General features: G+C 40.6%; 1 protein-coding gene across 3 annotated transcripts in view; it reads right to left on the bottom strand.

The window, feature by feature from the left end:
* The window catches only part of MAPKAPK5 (MAPK activated protein kinase 5), a 33079-nt gene that overhangs the window by 5567 nt on the left and 9522 nt on the right, over positions 1-17990 (bottom strand). For 2 of the 3 annotated variants that reach the window (XM_049867077.1, XM_049867078.1), the window contains exons 2-9: positions 17612-17685; positions 17038-17113; positions 16243-16340; positions 14749-14857; positions 13204-13293; positions 12348-12443; positions 6140-6220; positions 3469-3656 (exon numbers count right to left, since the gene is read on the bottom strand). In XM_049867077.1, coding sequence (XP_049723034.1) covers positions 3469-3656; positions 6140-6220; positions 12348-12443; positions 13204-13293; positions 14749-14857; positions 16243-16340; positions 17038-17113; positions 17612-17685 — 812 coding nt within the window. The remainder of the gene's footprint in view (positions 1-3468; positions 3657-6139; positions 6221-12347; positions 12444-13203; positions 13294-14748; positions 14858-16242; positions 16341-17037; positions 17114-17611; positions 17686-17990) is intronic. The other variant, XM_049867079.1, reaches the window with a different exon arrangement.

The following is a 17990-nucleotide window of genomic DNA, read 5'->3' as shown; positions in this document are numbered from 1 at the left end:
ATTTATAGCTTCCTGAGACCTTGACTCTCCATACTCATGTTTGAAGGACACTGGGCGCTGACATCCTCAAAGTGCTCTTTCAGCTCACAGTGGCTGCAAAAGTAGTTGAGGGATCATGCAGTTCTGAAAAACTAGGTTATTGCCCACAATAAGCCTCTTAAGTGTCACCATACAGTAAGACATGTACCCTTTATTCCAGAGACATTCAGAAGCTAAAAATCTAGTCTCTGAGTGAAACATTTCATAACATGGAGGAATCTGGAAGGCATTATGCTGAGTGAAATGAGTCAATTGCAAAAGGACAAATATTGTATAAGACTGCTATTATAAGAATTCAAGACATACTTTAAACACAGAAGAGAATATTCTTTGATGGGGAGTGGGAGGGAGGGAAGGAGAAGGGTTTTCACTAATTAGACAGTAGATAAGAACTATTTTAGGTGAAGGGAAAGACAACACACAATACAGGAGAGGTCAGCACAACTGGACTAAGCCAAAAGCAAAGAAGTTTCCTGAATAAACTGAACACTTCGAAGGCCAGCGTAGCAGCAGTGGGGGTTTGGGGACCATGGTTTCAGGGGACAACTAAGTCAATTGGCATAATGAAATCTATTAAGAAAACATTCTGCATCCCACTTTAGAGAGAGGCGTCTGGGGTCTTAAATGCTAGCAAGCAGCCATCTAAGATGCATCAATGGGTCTCAACCCACCTGATGCAAAGGAGAATGAAGAACACCAAAGATACAAGGTAATTATGAGCCCAAGAGACAGAAAGGACCACATAAACCAGAGACTACATCAGCCTGAGACCAAAAGAACTAGATGGTGCCCAGCTACAACCGATGACTGCCCTGACAGGGAACACAACAGAGAACCCCTGAGGGAGCAGGAGAGCAGTGGGACGCAGACCCCAAATTCTCGTGAAAAGACCAGACTTAATGGTCTGACTGAGACTAGAAGGACCCCTGAGGTCATGGGCCCCAGACCTTGTGTTAGCCAAGACAGGAACCATTCCCAAAGCCAGCTCCTCAGACAGGAATTGGACTCAACTATGGGATAGAAAATGATACTGGTGAAGAATGAGCTTCTTGGATCAAGTAGACACATGAGACTATGTGGGCAGCTCCTGTCTGACGGGGAGATGAAAGGGTAGAGGGGGTCAGAAGCTGGCCGAATGGACACAAAAAGAGAGAGTTGGAGGGAAGGAGTGTGCTGTCTCATTAGGGGGGGAGCAATTAGGAGTATATATCAAGGTGTTTATAAATTTTTATATGAGAGTCCGACTTGATTTGTAAACTTTCACTTAAAGCACACAAAAAATAAAAAATCTAGTCTCTGAGAAGGGGACAATGTTTCCTTCTAAGCCTGCTGCACTGCTATGCATCATCTGGTTTTCAGTCGTACTTCCCATCTGGTCCACTCATGGTGACATGACTCCTTGCTCACTGCAGCACGTTCCCTGGGCTTTCTATGGCACCTCCTTCAAACTACCTACCCTCCCATCCCAAACAGAGTCAGGACAACAAGCCCAACTGCTCTTTCACGTTCTCTGCAACCTTCTTCTGGATCATTCTGGCCAAACAGCTCCAGATTCTAAAGAAAGTATTATTTAGAAAAGAATTCCTAAGCAGAAAGACAATGAATGTTGATCTAAGTACAGGGAATAATATATTCTAGAGAAAACTGGCAAAGAACCACTTAGATATGTTTTGGCTAAGCAGCTGGTAATACAGCATGAAAACAGCATGGGAAAGTGATTTACCTTATTTTTAAATTTTTGATTGTGCATTGGATGAAGGTTTACAGAGCAAACTAATTTCCCATTCAACAGTCTGTACATAAAATGCTCCATGACACTGGTTTCATGCCCCACAATGTGTCAGATTCTTCCCATTTCCACCCTAGGTTCCCTAATTCCTTTTGTTCTGGTTTTCTACCCCTTCTTGCCTTCTTATTTTTGCTTTTGGGCAAATGTTTCCCTTTTTGATCTTATATAATTGATTGTTCTAAGGAGCACGATCCTCTTGGGTGTTATTGTTTATTTTATGGACCTGTCTACAGTTTGGTCAAAAGGTAGTCTCTGGGAATGGCTTCAGTTTCAATTCAGAATGGTGTCTTAGTGCCACAGTCTCAGGGGTTCCTCCAGTCTCTGTCAGACCAGTAAGTCTGGTCTTTTTGTGAATTTGATTTTTTGTTCTACGATTTTTCTCCTCCTCTCTCCAGGATCCTCTGTTGTGATCCCAGTCAGAGTGGTCGATAGTGGTAGCCAAGCACCATCTGGTTCTTCCGGTCTTGAAGTCATGTTAGACTGTGGTTCCTGCTGTGGTCCGTTAGTTCTTTGGTCTAATTGCTCCTTCGAGTCTTTGGTTTTCTTCACTCTCCTTTGCTCCGGATGGCAAGAGACCAATAGTTGTATTTTAGATGGCCACTTGCAAGCTTTTAAGACCCCAGACGCTACTTACCAAAGTAGGATGCAGAACTTTGTCTTTATGAACTATGTTGGGCCAAGTGATATAGATTCCCCCCAAGACTATGGTCCTTGGGAAGGTGATTTAAACATGGCTCCCACCCTCCTAAAAATATTTACTCGTATATTTTAGAAAATAGTCCTTCTTTACATACTAACTCCTAACTGACAGGACAGGCTCACTTTTGAACAGGTGGAATCTCTATAGAAAAGTGACTGTACCGTCAGGAGACAAGTTCAATTTCTGCCCCTAATGCTTATTTTCATCATATTACTGATGAAGAATTTGAGACCAACAAACAAGTACCAGCTCAGTCAAGACCAAGGGCAAGGGGAATACCAGAACAGCCCCCAAATCCATAGGTAGCCCAACCACCCACACAGTTGGGTGAAAAAACAAATGTTCCTCAAATTTAGGTCTGACTTTTTACCTAGTCCTCCCCGTACCAAAGGACTTTGAATGTCAACTCCACTCTCATCCCCTTACTGGCCTTAATCCTTCCTAACTCTTCCCATCTAAGTATCTGTCAGAGCAGCCAACAGGCACTGGGAAAGTTGGAGGATGGGTCCTAGGTCCCATAGAACCACACACTCACAGCAGCCAAGGAATTAAAAGTCAAAGGGTTATCGTCATCTCAGCACACCAGTTCAGTTCCAGGCATGACATCAGTCCCAAATGACTACCTTACATGTAAGAAACAGGAGCACGCACAGGTTTACCATTTAGGAACCTGGGTTACTGCACACTGAGACACTGGCTAAGGAGGGATCTGGGCTTACAACCCTGGGCACAGATTCCAGAGATGCAAAAGGAGGCAGCAAAGCTCCATTTTCATTGAGATCCACCTACTGACAACTCTCATCTCAGGTTCTAGGGGTAAGATCACTGTGGTGCTAAAATGGGAAGGAGCCTACGTGGGAAACAAGTGACCGTTCTCTACCATGTGCTCCACCACTTTGAGGCCTCATCGCCCTCCCCACCCAGCAGCCTGTGGACTCACTTTCTTACAACATCTTTGGCCATCTCTGAGATCTGGCTCCACTCCTCCTCTGGGAACTCGAAACTGCCTGTCATGATCTTTCTCCGCATATCCTTTGGGATCGTCCGGCTGTGGTGTTTGGAGTAAAAAGGAGGGTATCCGCACAGCATCACATATATAATCACCCCTAGGGACCACAAGTCACAGCTCTGAAAGCAAAAAGGAAATGGTCACTCAGAGCAGAAGGAGAGCCCCAAAATAACCCTCCATGACAGGCCCAAAAACAGTCCCTGAGACACACAGGGTAGTATCTCCAAGAATCACTTCACAGAGACTGGAAAAGATTTAGGAACTCTTAAGAGAACTAACTTTTCTCTCCAGATTTTCTATATGCCACTGTGACAGTTAATTTTATATGTCAACTTGGCTAGGCTAGGGTGCCCAGTTGTTTGGTCAAACACTAGTCTAGATGCTGTTACGAAGTAGCTACACGTGATTAAATCAGTTGGCCTTAAGTAAAGCAGATTACCTTCCATAATGTGGGTGGGCCTCATCCAATCGGTTAAAGGCCTTGACTAATAAGGGAGGTTTCCTGAGGGAGTAGTCTGCCGCTAGACTACAGACACCTTGCAAGAGTTCCTCTCACTCTCCTACCACCTGAGCTACTGATTATGGGACACAAGACTGACAGAATTTCTAGCCTTTCACCAGAACCAGACTTACAGATTTTGGACTTGCCAGCCTCTCACAAACAGATGAGTCAATTCCTGGAAGATAAATCTCTCTGTCTACACACACACACCCTCTTTTACTGGTTCTTTTTCTCTAGAGAACCCTGACCAGCTACCAAAACTACATATACACACACCAGTATACAAGAGCAGTACTGGGTAAAACAGTCACTTGTATTCTCCCTGCTTAAGCCTGAGCTCCGATCTGATCCTTGAGTACAGATGTGAGAAACTTTGCCCCCATCAGAGAGGGCACAGACAGAAGTCAGCTGGTTGTGTGAAGCATGCACTCTGTCAACCTGGGCAGCACTGAGGGTGTAGGAACAAAGCGGCCAAGACAGATATGCTGACCCCATAATATAGCACGAGCCATTTCCTAAAGGCCACTTCTGCCGAAAACCCAAGGAAGTTTGACACAGATCAGTGAGAGGCACTGAAGAGAGGATTAAGAAAGTATAAAAACATTCCTTTGGCCATGAAGGTAACTCACTGTGTCCATGTTTAAGGCCTTATACCATTCTGGGGGAAGATACTGTGAAAGAATGAAGACTGCCACCCTACTAACATGTCTGTAAGGATGAAATGACTGCATGGTCCGTGGTCACTGAACGATTACTGGTAAAGAAAGGACTCCTATTTTAGTTAAATGAAGCTCCACCTGCCTCAGACACTGGGTTCTCAAAGGCTTCAATTCAAGCCTCTCTTGAAATGTAGGACTAAAGGAGCACGTGCCTGAGAAGAGCAGGCCATTGAACCTGCACTGTAGCCACACCACACTCCCCATCACGCCAGCATCAAAGTGCTGCTCAAGAGAAGCCTGGGAAACCGGAGGCTTCAGATACTCTCTCCAACGTTCTGGTGTCATAAAATGGACATTTGTGGATCACATGATCCATGCTACCGAACATAATTATGAATTTATAGAGGTGAAAAGGGATCTTAAAACTACCTAGTTCAAATCCCGCATGTTATAGATGAGGGAATTGGTAATTGCAGAGGTTGTTTCATCTCCAAGGTCATCTATTGAGAATTAAACTAAATGACTTAACCAAGGTCACACCCACTGAATAGTGGTGGAGCCACAATGGCTCTCCTGGTCTACTGCCTTTTGATCACCCAAACCCTCTATCAGTTATATCTAGGCTCGAAGTCTCTAAGCACTGTCATTTTTCTGATTTACTCAGCAACTCCAGGACCTGTTTCAACAGCCCTGCCTCTTGTGCTTTAAAACAGTGACATTTGGTATATAGGCTACAGACTAAGGACACAGAACTAGGTAGCATTTCTGAGCTCTTACTGTGTATCCAGGACACTGTAAAGGAGTTTATGAGTTAGGAGAGAATGTTACCATAAATTGCAATGGGGTGTGCTCTAGCTTTTGTATCCCAGAAATGGCCTCTACCTCAGCAAAGCAAGACAATCACGTCATTTAAATGCGGTCCCTAGATTGTATTGTTGCTGTTGTTAGGTGCTGTCGAGTCAGTTCCGACTCATAGCGACCCCATGTACAACAGAACAAAATACTGCCCAGTCCTGCACCATCCTCACAATCCTTGTTATGCTTGAGTCCATTGTTGCAGCCACTGTGTCAGTCCATCTCACTGAGGGTCTTCCTCTGTCACTGGCCCTCTACCGAGTATGCTGTGCTTCTCCAGGGACTGCTCGGTCCCTTCTGGTAACATGTCCACACCCTGGACTGAATAACTCTATGAGTGACCATGGCCCTCCATTCTTGCTGCAAAAGCTAAACTGGTAAGAACCTTATTTCATATTTTACGAGACAAAAACTGGAATTCCAAACACTCTTCTGTGTGTGGGTGTGGGTGTGGCTGCTTCCAGCCTTTTAGACAGGACTGTAAAGGCTAAGAACAGAATTGACCACATTCTCAGATGGCCACAAACATCTCATAGCAGGAAAGGGGCTATACCCAAGGGGTGCAGGCAATTATCTCTTCCCCTACCTTGTTATAAGTGTAGGGTGTTGGCGAGGTAGGTATGATGCCAGACTTCTCCTTCTGATGCCTTCTCTGTGCCTCTAGTACCTGTCAGAGTGGGCCAAAAAGGAGGCTTTACTGAGAAATCGCACAACCGACCTGCAACTTGAGACAGACTGCTGGGAAAAGCAGAAGGGGTTAGACAACTAGCAATTAACAACAGAAAGAAAAACTCCACCTAAACATTTCAAAAACTTTCTTCCTTGTTACAAACAGCAATTTATCAATCATTGCGCAGGACAGGATTTGTTTGTAAAAAATGTAATGCCTCTTAAAAACACATTAACACATGAAAAGATGCCCATCGTCACTAGTCATCAGGGAAATAGCAATTAAAAACACGACAGAACTACCCATTTGCTTGAATGGCTAAAATCAAAACAACTGACAGGTGTGACTGAGGGTGTGGAGCAGTTTGAACTCTGTGGTGGGAGAACAAAATGGTACAGTGCCTGTAAAAAAGTCTAGCAGCTTCTTAGAAAGTTAACTTACACTGACCATGTGATCCACCAATCTCACTCCTAGGTGTGTACCCAAAGAAATGAAAATATATGTCCACACAAAAACTCATACACAATGTTCATATAAGTGTTATTCTTAACAGCCCCAAAACAGAATAGGCAATCAACAGAATGGATAAACTAGTATATCCATACAATGGACTACTACACAGCAATAAAAAAATTAATGACACAACACAACATGGATGAATTTTAAATGCATTATATTATGTGCAGGAAGAAAGACTTCCAATATTTATGATTCCATTTATACAGCATTCTGGAAAAGGCTGACAGAAGAACAGAAAAGAGACCTGTGACTGCCAGGGGCTGGAAGTGGGAAGAGGAGTCTCTGGGTGGTGCAAACGGTTAAGCATTTGGCTGCCAACCAAAAGGTACCATCCACAGATACCTCTGAAGAAAGGCCTGATTTGCTTCCAAAAAATCAGCCACCAGAAACCCTATGGAGCACAGTTCTACTCTGACACACATAGGGTCGCCACAAGTCAGAATCTGTTTGATGGCAATGTTTTTTGAGGGATGGGAGAAGGACTGACTAAAAGGGGTAGCATGAGGGAAGTTTTTGAGGTGATGGAACTGGGCTACTGTATTTTTACACAGATAACGCATTTTTTTAACGCATGCCTTCTACGTTTGTTTGCCAATCTTTCCTCTCCCCCGCCCCCCAGGTAGTTTCATAAGTGCCCACGCTAATTTTTTTTTACAGTAACGTAAAAAATTAGCATAGCAGTGCTTATGAAAATACCTTGTGGGGGAGGGAATGGTTGGCAAACAAATGTAGAAGACATGCATTATCTGTGTAAAAATACGATTTATCTTGATCATGATGGTGGTTAAACAACCAGTGCTCTGTCTGGACTTGCCTCAAATCATAAGATCAAGTCCCAAAGGATTCAAACTGCTTTCCAGTAACTTAACTGCATCTGAGAACAGTTCCCAAGAATATGCCAAAATATCCAGCACCCAAGAAGGTTAGCATTCACAATATCTGGCACTCAAATCAAAGATTACCAGGCAGGAAAAAACAACCAATAATGAGGAGAATAATCATTCAATTCAATAAGCAAGCAGATGTTAGAATTAATAGAAAAGGACATTAAAACTGCATCCCATATTTTCAGAAAGTTAATTAGGGTGGATTTGAACCTCTAGGCGGACTCAAACCATCAAGCTTTCAGATAGCAGCTGAGCAGATGAACTGTCTGCACCACCCAGGAACCCCACATCCCCACCAGGCTAGTAAGCGCCAAGTAACAAGCAACAGTGGCCTACTGCTAAAGGAGGGGCAAGATTGTGAAATGCTATCCCCGCTAAGGCACAGTCACACAGCAGAGGGTACAGAAAGAACATTCAAACGAACAAAAAAACCCCATGTCACCCCAGCCTCCACCCAAACACAAGGTAACAGGAGAGGAATTTGAAGTCAGTGGTGCACTGAAGATAACCATAGCAACGACAAACTTAAGCCCGGCTCAACTTCTGAGCAAAGCATACTCTTTACCTCACTCTCTACAGATCCTAAAGATATATGCAAGACTATTAAAAATAACTTTGTTAGTAAACTCAGCAATTTAGATGAAATAGTCAAATTTTTTGAAAGACACAAATTACTACAACTGGCTGAAGAAGAAATACGAAAGCTGAATATATCTGTATGTGTTTATTAAAATAAATTAAAAACCTTTTCACAACAAAAACTCCAGACCCAGATGTCTTCACTTGTTTTCTATCAAGCATTTAAAAAAGAAAAAATACCAACCTTACACAGACTTTCAGAAACTAATTTTATGAAGCCAACATTAATTACCCTGGTATTCTGAAACCAAGCAAAGACATTACAAGAACAGAACAGTATGGACCAATATTCCACCTGTTCAAATTCTTAACAAAATATTAGCAAATCAAATCAAACAAGAAGATAAATACATCATGACAAGCGGGGTTTATCCCAAGAATGCAAGATTGGTATAATGTTCAAAATCATTACAATTTATCCTATTATCAAAATAAAGGAGAAAAAAATTTATGAGTTGAATAGTTGCAGAAAAAGCATCTGACAGAATTCAACACATACTAATTTTCAGTAAACTAAGAAAAGAATGAAACTTCCTTAAGACCATAAAGGGCAGCTACAAAAAAATAACAATACAATAATTAATGGTGAATGAATGACCACTTTTTTTGTAAGATCAGGAACAGGGCCAGAATGCCTGCTCTCATCACTTATATTCAACTGGTAGTCCTAGCCAGTGCAATAAGGTAAAAAAAAAAAAAAAAAAAGAAAGAAAAGGCAAATATACCGCAAAGAACAAAGTAAAGTTGTTGTTATTCACAGATGACATGGCCTTGTATGTGGAAATTCTAACAAATCTACAAAAGAGTTACTAGAAAAAAGACCAGACTTAATGGTCTGACTGAGACTAGAGGAATCTGAGAAGACATGGCCCCTGGACTCTGCGTTAACCCAGAACTAAAGCCATTCCTGAAGCCAACTCTTCAGACAAAGATTAGACTGGACTATAAAACATAAAATGATACTCTGGAAGAGTATGCTTCTTAGTTCAAGTAGATACATGAGACTCAATAGGCAGCTCCTGTCCGGGGGTGAGACGAGAAGGCAGAAACGGACAGAAGCTGGTTGAATGGACACGGGAAATCCAGGGTGGAAAGGAGGAGTATCCTGTCACATTATAGGGATAGCAACTACGGTCACATAACAATGCGTGTATAAGTTTTTGTCCGGGAAACTAACTTGAGCTGTGAACTTTCACCTAAAGCACAATTTTTTAAAAAAGTTACTAGAATTAATAAGTGAATTTAGCAAGATTGCAGAATACAAGGTCAAAATACCAAAGTCACTTGTAGTTCTATAAACTAGCAATAAATGACTGGAAAATGAAATTTTAAAAAATATTACTTATGATAACATCCAAAAACATAAACTATAAGGATAAATTTAAGAAAATATGTGCAAGACCTATATATTAGAACAATAAACATTGCAGAGATAAATTATAGAGCTAAACAGATATACCATGTGCATTGACTGGAAGATTCTATATTGTTAAGATGTCAACTCCCTAAAGATTAATCTGTAGATTAAATGCAATACCAATTAAAATTCCAGGAGGCTTTTCTGTTATAGAGAAGTGAATTCTAAAATTTATAGAGAAGTGAATTCTAAAATTTACAGAGAAATGCAAAGTCTAGAAAGTCAAAACAATTTTGAAAAACAAATTTGAAGGACTTACATTACCTGAGGTCAAGACAATATAAAGCTATAGTAATCTAGATGATATTGCTATGAAGATAGACATATATATTTTCATATAAACAGAATACAGAGCCCAGAACAGAGCCAAACATACATGGTCAACTGATTCTCAACAAAAGTGCAAGGTAATTCAATGACAGGATAGTTTTTACAACAAATGATGCTGAAACAATCTGATATCCCTAACAGGAAAAAAAGAACATTGACCCTTATTTCTTATATAGATACACATGTACAAACACACACACACACACACACACACACACACACAAAACCCAAATGGATCACAGACTGAAATGTAAAAGCTGAAACTACAAACCTTTTATGAGAAACCCTAAGAGAAAATCTTCATGTCCATGGGTAGGCAAATATATCTTAGATACGAACAAAGAGCATTAACCATTAAAAATAATAAGAAATTGGGGAATTGGACCTCTTTAAAATTAAAAACTTGATACTAAAAATACCATTAAAAAACTAAAAGGCAAGCGACAGACTAGCAGAAATATTTCTAATCCATATGTGATAGGCAGAACCATGGCCCCCTAAAGATGCCCATATACTAGTCCCTGGAACCTGTTAATGTGTTTCCTCGCTTCTCAGAAGGGATTTGCAGATGTGATTAAGGATCTTTTTTTTTGATTCCCAGTTTTATTCCATTGATTTTTATGTCTACTTTTATTCCATTACCGGACCTTCTTGATATTGTAGCTTTGTAGTAAGTTTTGAAATCTGGAAGTGTAATTCTTCCAAATTTAACTCTATTTTTCAAAATCGTTTTGGTTATTTTGAGTCCCTTACATGTTCATATGAATTTTAGGATCGGTTTGTCAATTTCTACAAAAAAAGGCAGCTGGGATTTTCATAGGGATTGCGTTGAATCTGTAGACCAGTTTAGGAAGTATTGCCAACTTTCCAATATTAATTCATTCCAGCAAAAGTTTTGTCAATTTTGTCGATTTTTCCAAAGAACTAAGTTTTGGTCTCACTGATTTTATGTCTTTGTTTTCTATAAATTAAGTACCTTGATGGGGGGGGCGGTGGGGAGAGTAGCCTGGATTACACAGGTGGGCCCAATGTAATCAAAGGGTCCTTATAAGAAAAAGGCAGAAGGGTCAGGAGTCAAGAGAGAGAGACTGGAAGATCTGTGCTGCTAGCTTTGAAGATGTAGGAAGGGGCCACAAACCAAAGAATGTGGGCAACCCGTAGAAGCTGGAAAAGGCAAGGGAACGGATTCTCCCCTAGTACCTCCAGAAGGAACCAGCCCTGCCAATATCCTTGATTTTAGCCCAGTGAGCATCATTTCAGATTTGCTACCTCCAGCACTAGAAAATACTATGTGTTGTTTTAAGCCACTAAGTTTGGGCAATTTATTACAGCAGCATAAGAAATTAATATAGCATATATATATATATATATACAACAAAGAATTTGTACACAGAATATATTAATTCTTACACCTCAATTATAAGACAAAGCAACAACAAAAACAGAAAAGGGCAAAAGATTTGTATACATACCTCACAATAGAGAACAGATACAAAACCAATAAGCACATGAAAAAATGCTCAACAACAGCAGCCATCAATAAACTGCTAATTAGAGTGACTAAAATTATACTGATAAACATGAGATATTGGTAAGAACATGAAGCAAATGGAGCTCATATATTGCTGGTGAGAATGTAAAAGGGAACAATTATTTTGGGGAAAGGTACTTACCTAAAGGGGGAAAAACAGGTCCCCCAAAACTTGTAAATGAATGTTCATAGCAGCTTTATTCACAAAAGCCCCAAACTGAAAACCCAAAATGTTTACCAGTTGGCAAACAGATAAACAAATATGGAATAGCCATCATGATGGAATACTATACAGCAATAAAAAGGGAAAAACTACTGATACTTGCAGCAACATGGATGAGTATCAAAAACATGCTGAACAAAAGAACTAAAACATAAAAAGTACATGATTCCATTCTTATGAAATCCTAGAACAGGCAAAACTAACCAATAATAACAGAAAGCAGACTGGTAGTTGCCTGGAGCCAGGGTAAAGTTGGGAGCGGACTGACTGAAGTGATGGAAGCGTTCTCTCTCTCGATTGTGGTGATTATACAGGTGTATACATTTGTCAAAACTCAGCAAACTACACACTTAACTTAGGAGTTTTATTATATGTAAACCATAACTCTAAAATCATACCACAATAAAGCTGATTTTAAAAGAATTAAATGCCCACACCAAATGAAGCAATCTGGATTTCTGAAGCCGAGTTCTTCCACCCATTTGCAAAACACAACTATTTGTGCAGTGGAATAGAAGGAACATGAGTCTACAGGCAGCTTGGTAATATATCCCAGGGCAGGAATAGCACATGCTTACCTGAGGAGCTACATAATACGGGGTAAACTGAGGTGTCATCAGGTCACCTTGGTCAATTTTGGCAAATCCAAAGTCACACAACTTCACTGGGGCATCCTGAAATAAAATAAATGGAAATCATTACTCTGAAGTTCTTGGCAAACATTAAAGGAAAATCTGGGTACAAGATGTTACCCTGAGCTTTCATGAGTCTCTGACTGAGATGTGAGACTATGAATAACATGTCCCAGGTCTGGAGACAATGATTCAGACTAACGAATTGTTCTTAGTAATACAGAAATAAGGAACTTCTACTGACTCATTGAGTTAGCCTTGTTTTCTAACTGGTAAAGCCAGCACTAAACCTGGGGTCTTCACCTCCTGCCCCCTCACTGTATTGGCCCATCACCTCATCAGTCCAGGGTGTTATTCTGCTCCTAACATTAGCAATAAGCTTCATGATAGCCAGAGCAACTTACTGGGTGGGACATGGTACATGTGGCAGGAGGTGGGTCTGGAGGGAAACACACCTTATCAGGGTAACAGTAAATGCAACTGTTAAGTTTCAAGGTGATATAAAATAGCACATATATTCCTGCCCCTTCCCAAAGCCCCTCCAAACAATATCCAAAATCATAAGTCCCACAAATACTGGTCCGTACCATGCAAAATTATCAATGCCAGAGGTATAATACTGTTTCTCTGTGCAAGGGAATTCCCCTAACATAAGAACTTGTAAGAGAAACAAGCTGTCTGAAGCACTTTGGCCTAAAAGCCTCTTCACCACGGATTCAGAGCACTCCAAACACAGGCACACCCACTCCTGAAGTGTGTTGAGAGAGGCAGCACTAAAATGCCAAATAGCAAGTCTTCTCACCAAAGAGTTATCCTTGAAGAGCAGATTTTCAGGCTTGAGATCTCTGTGTGCGATATTCAGTAAGTGACAGTGCTGCAGAGCCAGAGCTATCTGGAAAAGGACACAGAGGAGCAACCACTTCTTAAAAAAGACAAATGTTTAACACCCCCTGGTTTAGAGAGCTCAGGACGGTAACAGATAATTCTTAAAGTCAATTACAACTGTGGTCGGTTTTCAATTGTAAAGCAGAAATGAAATAAGACTTGGAGTACCAAAACAAAGACATGAATTACGCCTAGTTAAGTGCAACCTGTATTTTGTTAAACAAAAAGAAAAATACAACAGTAAAACAGAATCCTTTGTCAGAATAGGCTGATAGTTAAATCCTGTATGAAATGGAAAAAATGAGATGCTTCCATTTTTATTCATCTGAAGTCTGACTGGCACTGCAGAGGAAAGACTATGCTAGACCACTCCCCGAGCAGGCGCTGCCTTCCTGCAGCAGGGCACCGGGCACTGTCACCTGGTTCAGAAGAGAAGGGCACTCTCCAGGGAGCTCAACTTCAAGCTCCACCTTCAGGAAAACCCGAAATCAGTGACTGGATTTTTCCAACTGATCTTTCAGTTTGCTCATCCTGCTTGTTGCCTTGTTTGTGTGGATATGAAGGGTTTCGTTTTACAGAAGATTATCAGAGTTCATCCTTTACTCCTAATACTTGAAAAATCCAAAATGTAATTTAAAAAATCAAATGGAAATAAAAGATTCTACCTGTGCTTAAACTCTCAGTATGGAGTTTTCTTAGCACTAGAAATAATCAATTCCTCCCTACCAGAAAGGAGGCATCAAAAAATGCTTGAGGCTCATGGAAAAATTTGGAAGAACTTTCTGTTAGGAACCAATAGGGCTGTGCTTCCTGGTTTTCTTTCTTTGCCTTGCTTGCTTGGCCTGATGATAGGCTTTGAGGGTTTAGCTTTTCATTTCCTAAAGAGGTTATTTCCAGCTGGAATCCTGGTATTATTTGTGATATAAATCATTCCTATAGCAACTAAATGTCAAAATGGGGACAATAGCACTGAGAAAAGCCCAGAATTATAAAGATCTTAGAATATTATTAAAATGTGAAGAGATGAGAGAAGATGGCTCATACAAAGGAAGTATCTTATACACAGCTATCTTAGAGTGTATTTTCACACTGTACAATCTCTCAGGTGGCATCAGCAGCATTTTATCTCAAAGTCCAATAATAGTGCGTAGAAGCTACATGTCTCAACTAAAGACATCTACAGTCTACAAAGGAGTAAGATTACCTTCCTTCCAGAGTTTATTTAAATCTGACAGTAGGCCTTAGGAAATGGTCAACAATCAGTTAAAAACACAACCCCCCCCCAAAGCATAAACGGGGTCACGTTTCTCCTGTTAAGACATCTTTTCTGATTACATAACAAAGCAGGCAATGAGAGATCAAATAGAGCTTTTCTGTAAGCTTTCTTTTATTGCCCCCCAATGAAATTGCACTTGTTAACCAACATCGTTGGCAGTTTGATTGGTACCCGGGGTTAACTTGCCTGCTTTGTTACTTGGCTGGCTTGCTTCTCTGTAAAGTGCCGGTGCTGGCTGATTCTGTGAAATAGCTCTCCCCCTTCCATCATCTCCATTACAATTAAGAGTCGAGCCCTGTTTGAAAGCATTTGATTTTGTTAAGTTAAAAAAAAAAACAAAAAACTGAAACATTAAGTAGCTACCCTAAAGACAGCTCACCTACAAAGTGTGTAAGTACTGCCTAAGCCCAGTCCTACCAAGCCTCTATGGATTGTACTCCTGAAACCACCAACTGGACACTGTGTTTAAGGAATATTCCCGACCTACCATTTCCTCCACCATTTCCTAGGAAGCTAAAATGCAAGTAAAAGAATTAGTTTTGAAGACAATGACTCCTTCAAAGATACTAAACTTGTTATTACCAGATGTTAAAGAAAGGATATTTTAAGTGACATATTTTGTAAATGTATTTTAGGGCAGCTAGACTGAAAGTACATTGGAAACAGAATACCACTTTATGTAGCCCGTGAACTTTAAGTCATTCGTTTGGTGTTTGGGCTTTCCTGGCTATTCTCTCTCGGGGCTAGTTTTCCATGTGGCCCACAGTGTGCCCAGCACGATGGCTGGACAGGGTTACACGGTTACTAAATAAGAGCAAAGATTCTCAAAAAAAAAAAAAAAAAAAAATCTGTGAATCGTGGTTATAATTCCTTAATAAATGCTTCCCGCTTCCATCCAAATGCTTTCACCAACAGAGCACAGTTGTGAGAAACAATCGGTTGATTTCCCATTTCTGTTTATAAATCCACCTTCTTTTGCGACTCTGAAAACTCTTAGCCCTCCCCACTTAAAGTTCTACCCCTCATCCACATCACCATTCTGCTCCAGTTATCCTAACAGCTCCCCTCCTCTGTAAGCTCCGCAGCTTTTATGCATGCCTCTCCTTGGTGCCTATCATGCTGCTCCAATGGTGTGTTTACATCTCTGTCTCCCCAGCAGAAACCATACCTTATTCAATTTTGAATCCCCTGGAAGAGACTTCGAATGCCACTCACTGGGTTTGGCTAACATTTGGCAACTAAAAGAGTAACGTAGATTTCTCCTTTTAAAAGGAAGTCAGACTAAGCAGTAAGGGCTTTTTTGCCATATTAACCTCTAAGACTTTGCCTAGAATAACATTTGGGCCTCTCTGGCTAACTTGAAATATAATCAGTTTAAATTTCAAATTAAATTTTTTTTTTTTTTAAAAAAAGAAGTGATCAAAATAATCGGGGGAGCCCAAGAGTGGATAGAAGTATAGATGAAAGATTGGCCAAAATTACTAACTCTTGAAGTTGGGTGATGAGTACTTGGGGATTCATTAGACAATTCTATCTGCTTTTACATACGTTTGAAATTTTCAAAAGTACGACATAAAGAAAGAGAGAAAGCAAGCGCACACACAAGAGCGGAAGACTCCACTACACCTTAGCATACATATAGAAAGGCAGGCATGTGATGACAATCCCGTGTGGTCTTACCTGGGGCTGGACTCATAAGGAAACTGTACACTGTTAGCAAACACTTCAATAATCTGAACTATATTTGGGTGTGTGGCACACATCATGTGCAGGCGTACCTTAAAGAGAACAGAGGGAACGCTTCTGTACACAGGGATACCAACATTGTCTCATCCAACTTTCCCCAGAAAACTGACTGCCATATAACCACGCTAGTGCAAAGGGGTAAGATTATCTCTGAATGCTTTTTCTATGAAAAAACCTCACCAGTACATACTTTCTACTGTCCTATTAGCAAATGGAAAATTGGGCAAATAACTCATTTTAAAAATTGCATCTCTCTAAGCAGAGGGATAAATCCTTTGATGCACATTATTAATGTGTCATCACCACATCCAATTTAAAACAAACACGTATTTCAAACCACGAGAAGCATCCTCGAAGACATCCCGCAGCATCACTTTCACACCACCATTCACCTGACCCCTCCTCGTGCTATTTTCTCTCTACCCTTCAAGCACCGTTTCTAATAAGCAGAAGCTGAAGTAAACCTGAATACATTGGGCCCCAAGGATCACATTAATTAAAACAACAAAAGGTGGCTGGAAGGAAATGCGGCTCTATTAGGTGACAGCCTTCAGTGTGACAGATCCAGAACTTCTAAGGGTATCAGGAGAAGGGGAGGAGGGGTAAGGACAGACATATATAATTCTTTATACATCTCTTTATTCTCTCCAGGAAGTTGCCTTAATGTAAAAAGAACAATTCTTAGGCACTTCAAATTTTTAGGCAAGTCAAGGCAATAAAGGACCATACCTCATTTCTAGCTTTTGGACGATCAAGAAGAATTTTCAGTGCAAACCGTTCTTGGGTAGATTTCTTCACACAGACTCTATATTTGGAGAAAAAAATCAATGAGAGACCATGTAATGTTACAGGAAAAGTGAACGTAACAGTTTGTCCTTGAAGAACTGTACTTTCTGATCAAGAGTCTGTCCAAGTGCATCAGGAACTTCTCCAGGGTTAACAGCTGGAGGGAGAGGCAGAGAAGTTTCTGGCCCATCCTTCACAGAACCAATGCTCAGACCTCAGTTCTTGAGCCAGGGTCTTTCCCAGGTGAAACTAACTCTCAGCTGGCCACTAAAGAATGGCCTCTGCTGGCCAAGGGTGATTCTGACAGAGGCTCCACAGTCTCAATATTTTAAAGGATTTCCACATTACAAACCATGTGACTTAAGTCATTTAATTATATTTTAAATGTCTGAGTAAAAGTTTAACATAAATACTTCCACTTATAAGACTAGTTCTCAAATCTGGCACACCTGACACTTCTAATTTAAGACGCAATTCAAATGTCCCTTCTCAGTGCAATTTTGCCATAGTCTCTTACCTAACTGGACCACTAATTCCAGCTCCCAGCTTCTGAGTCCAATTGATACTGTATTCCTCTAAAATGGAGGTTTCCTATTAAAATAAAGGGAGGGGGCAGAGAATGAGTCCCAATTAAAAAGCTGAATAATTAAGCAGAGTTGGGCCAATAGAAGAGCTTACCACTCAACTTCTCATCTTCTGAGAGAATCTAATAAGCAGAGTTTTGTGTTCCTGCAGGGCATTATTATGAAACATTTAGTCTAAATAACTAGGTTAGGTTTTGTTTTCCAACAAGAGAAAGCAAAGACTTCATGACAAAAAGAAATTCTTTTTTTTTTTTTTTTTGAGGGGGAGAGGTATTCCTTCGAGATGATCGTTAAGTGTATTTTCTGAGATTC

The sequence above is a fragment of the Elephas maximus genome, chromosome 22, assembly GCF_024166365.1.
Source record: "Elephas maximus indicus isolate mEleMax1 chromosome 22, mEleMax1 primary haplotype, whole genome shotgun sequence".
Lineage (NCBI taxonomy): Eukaryota > Metazoa > Chordata > Mammalia > Proboscidea > Elephantidae > Elephas > Elephas maximus.
Note: the sequence above shows the minus strand (reverse complement) of the source record. Positions and strands in the feature narration are given on the sequence as shown.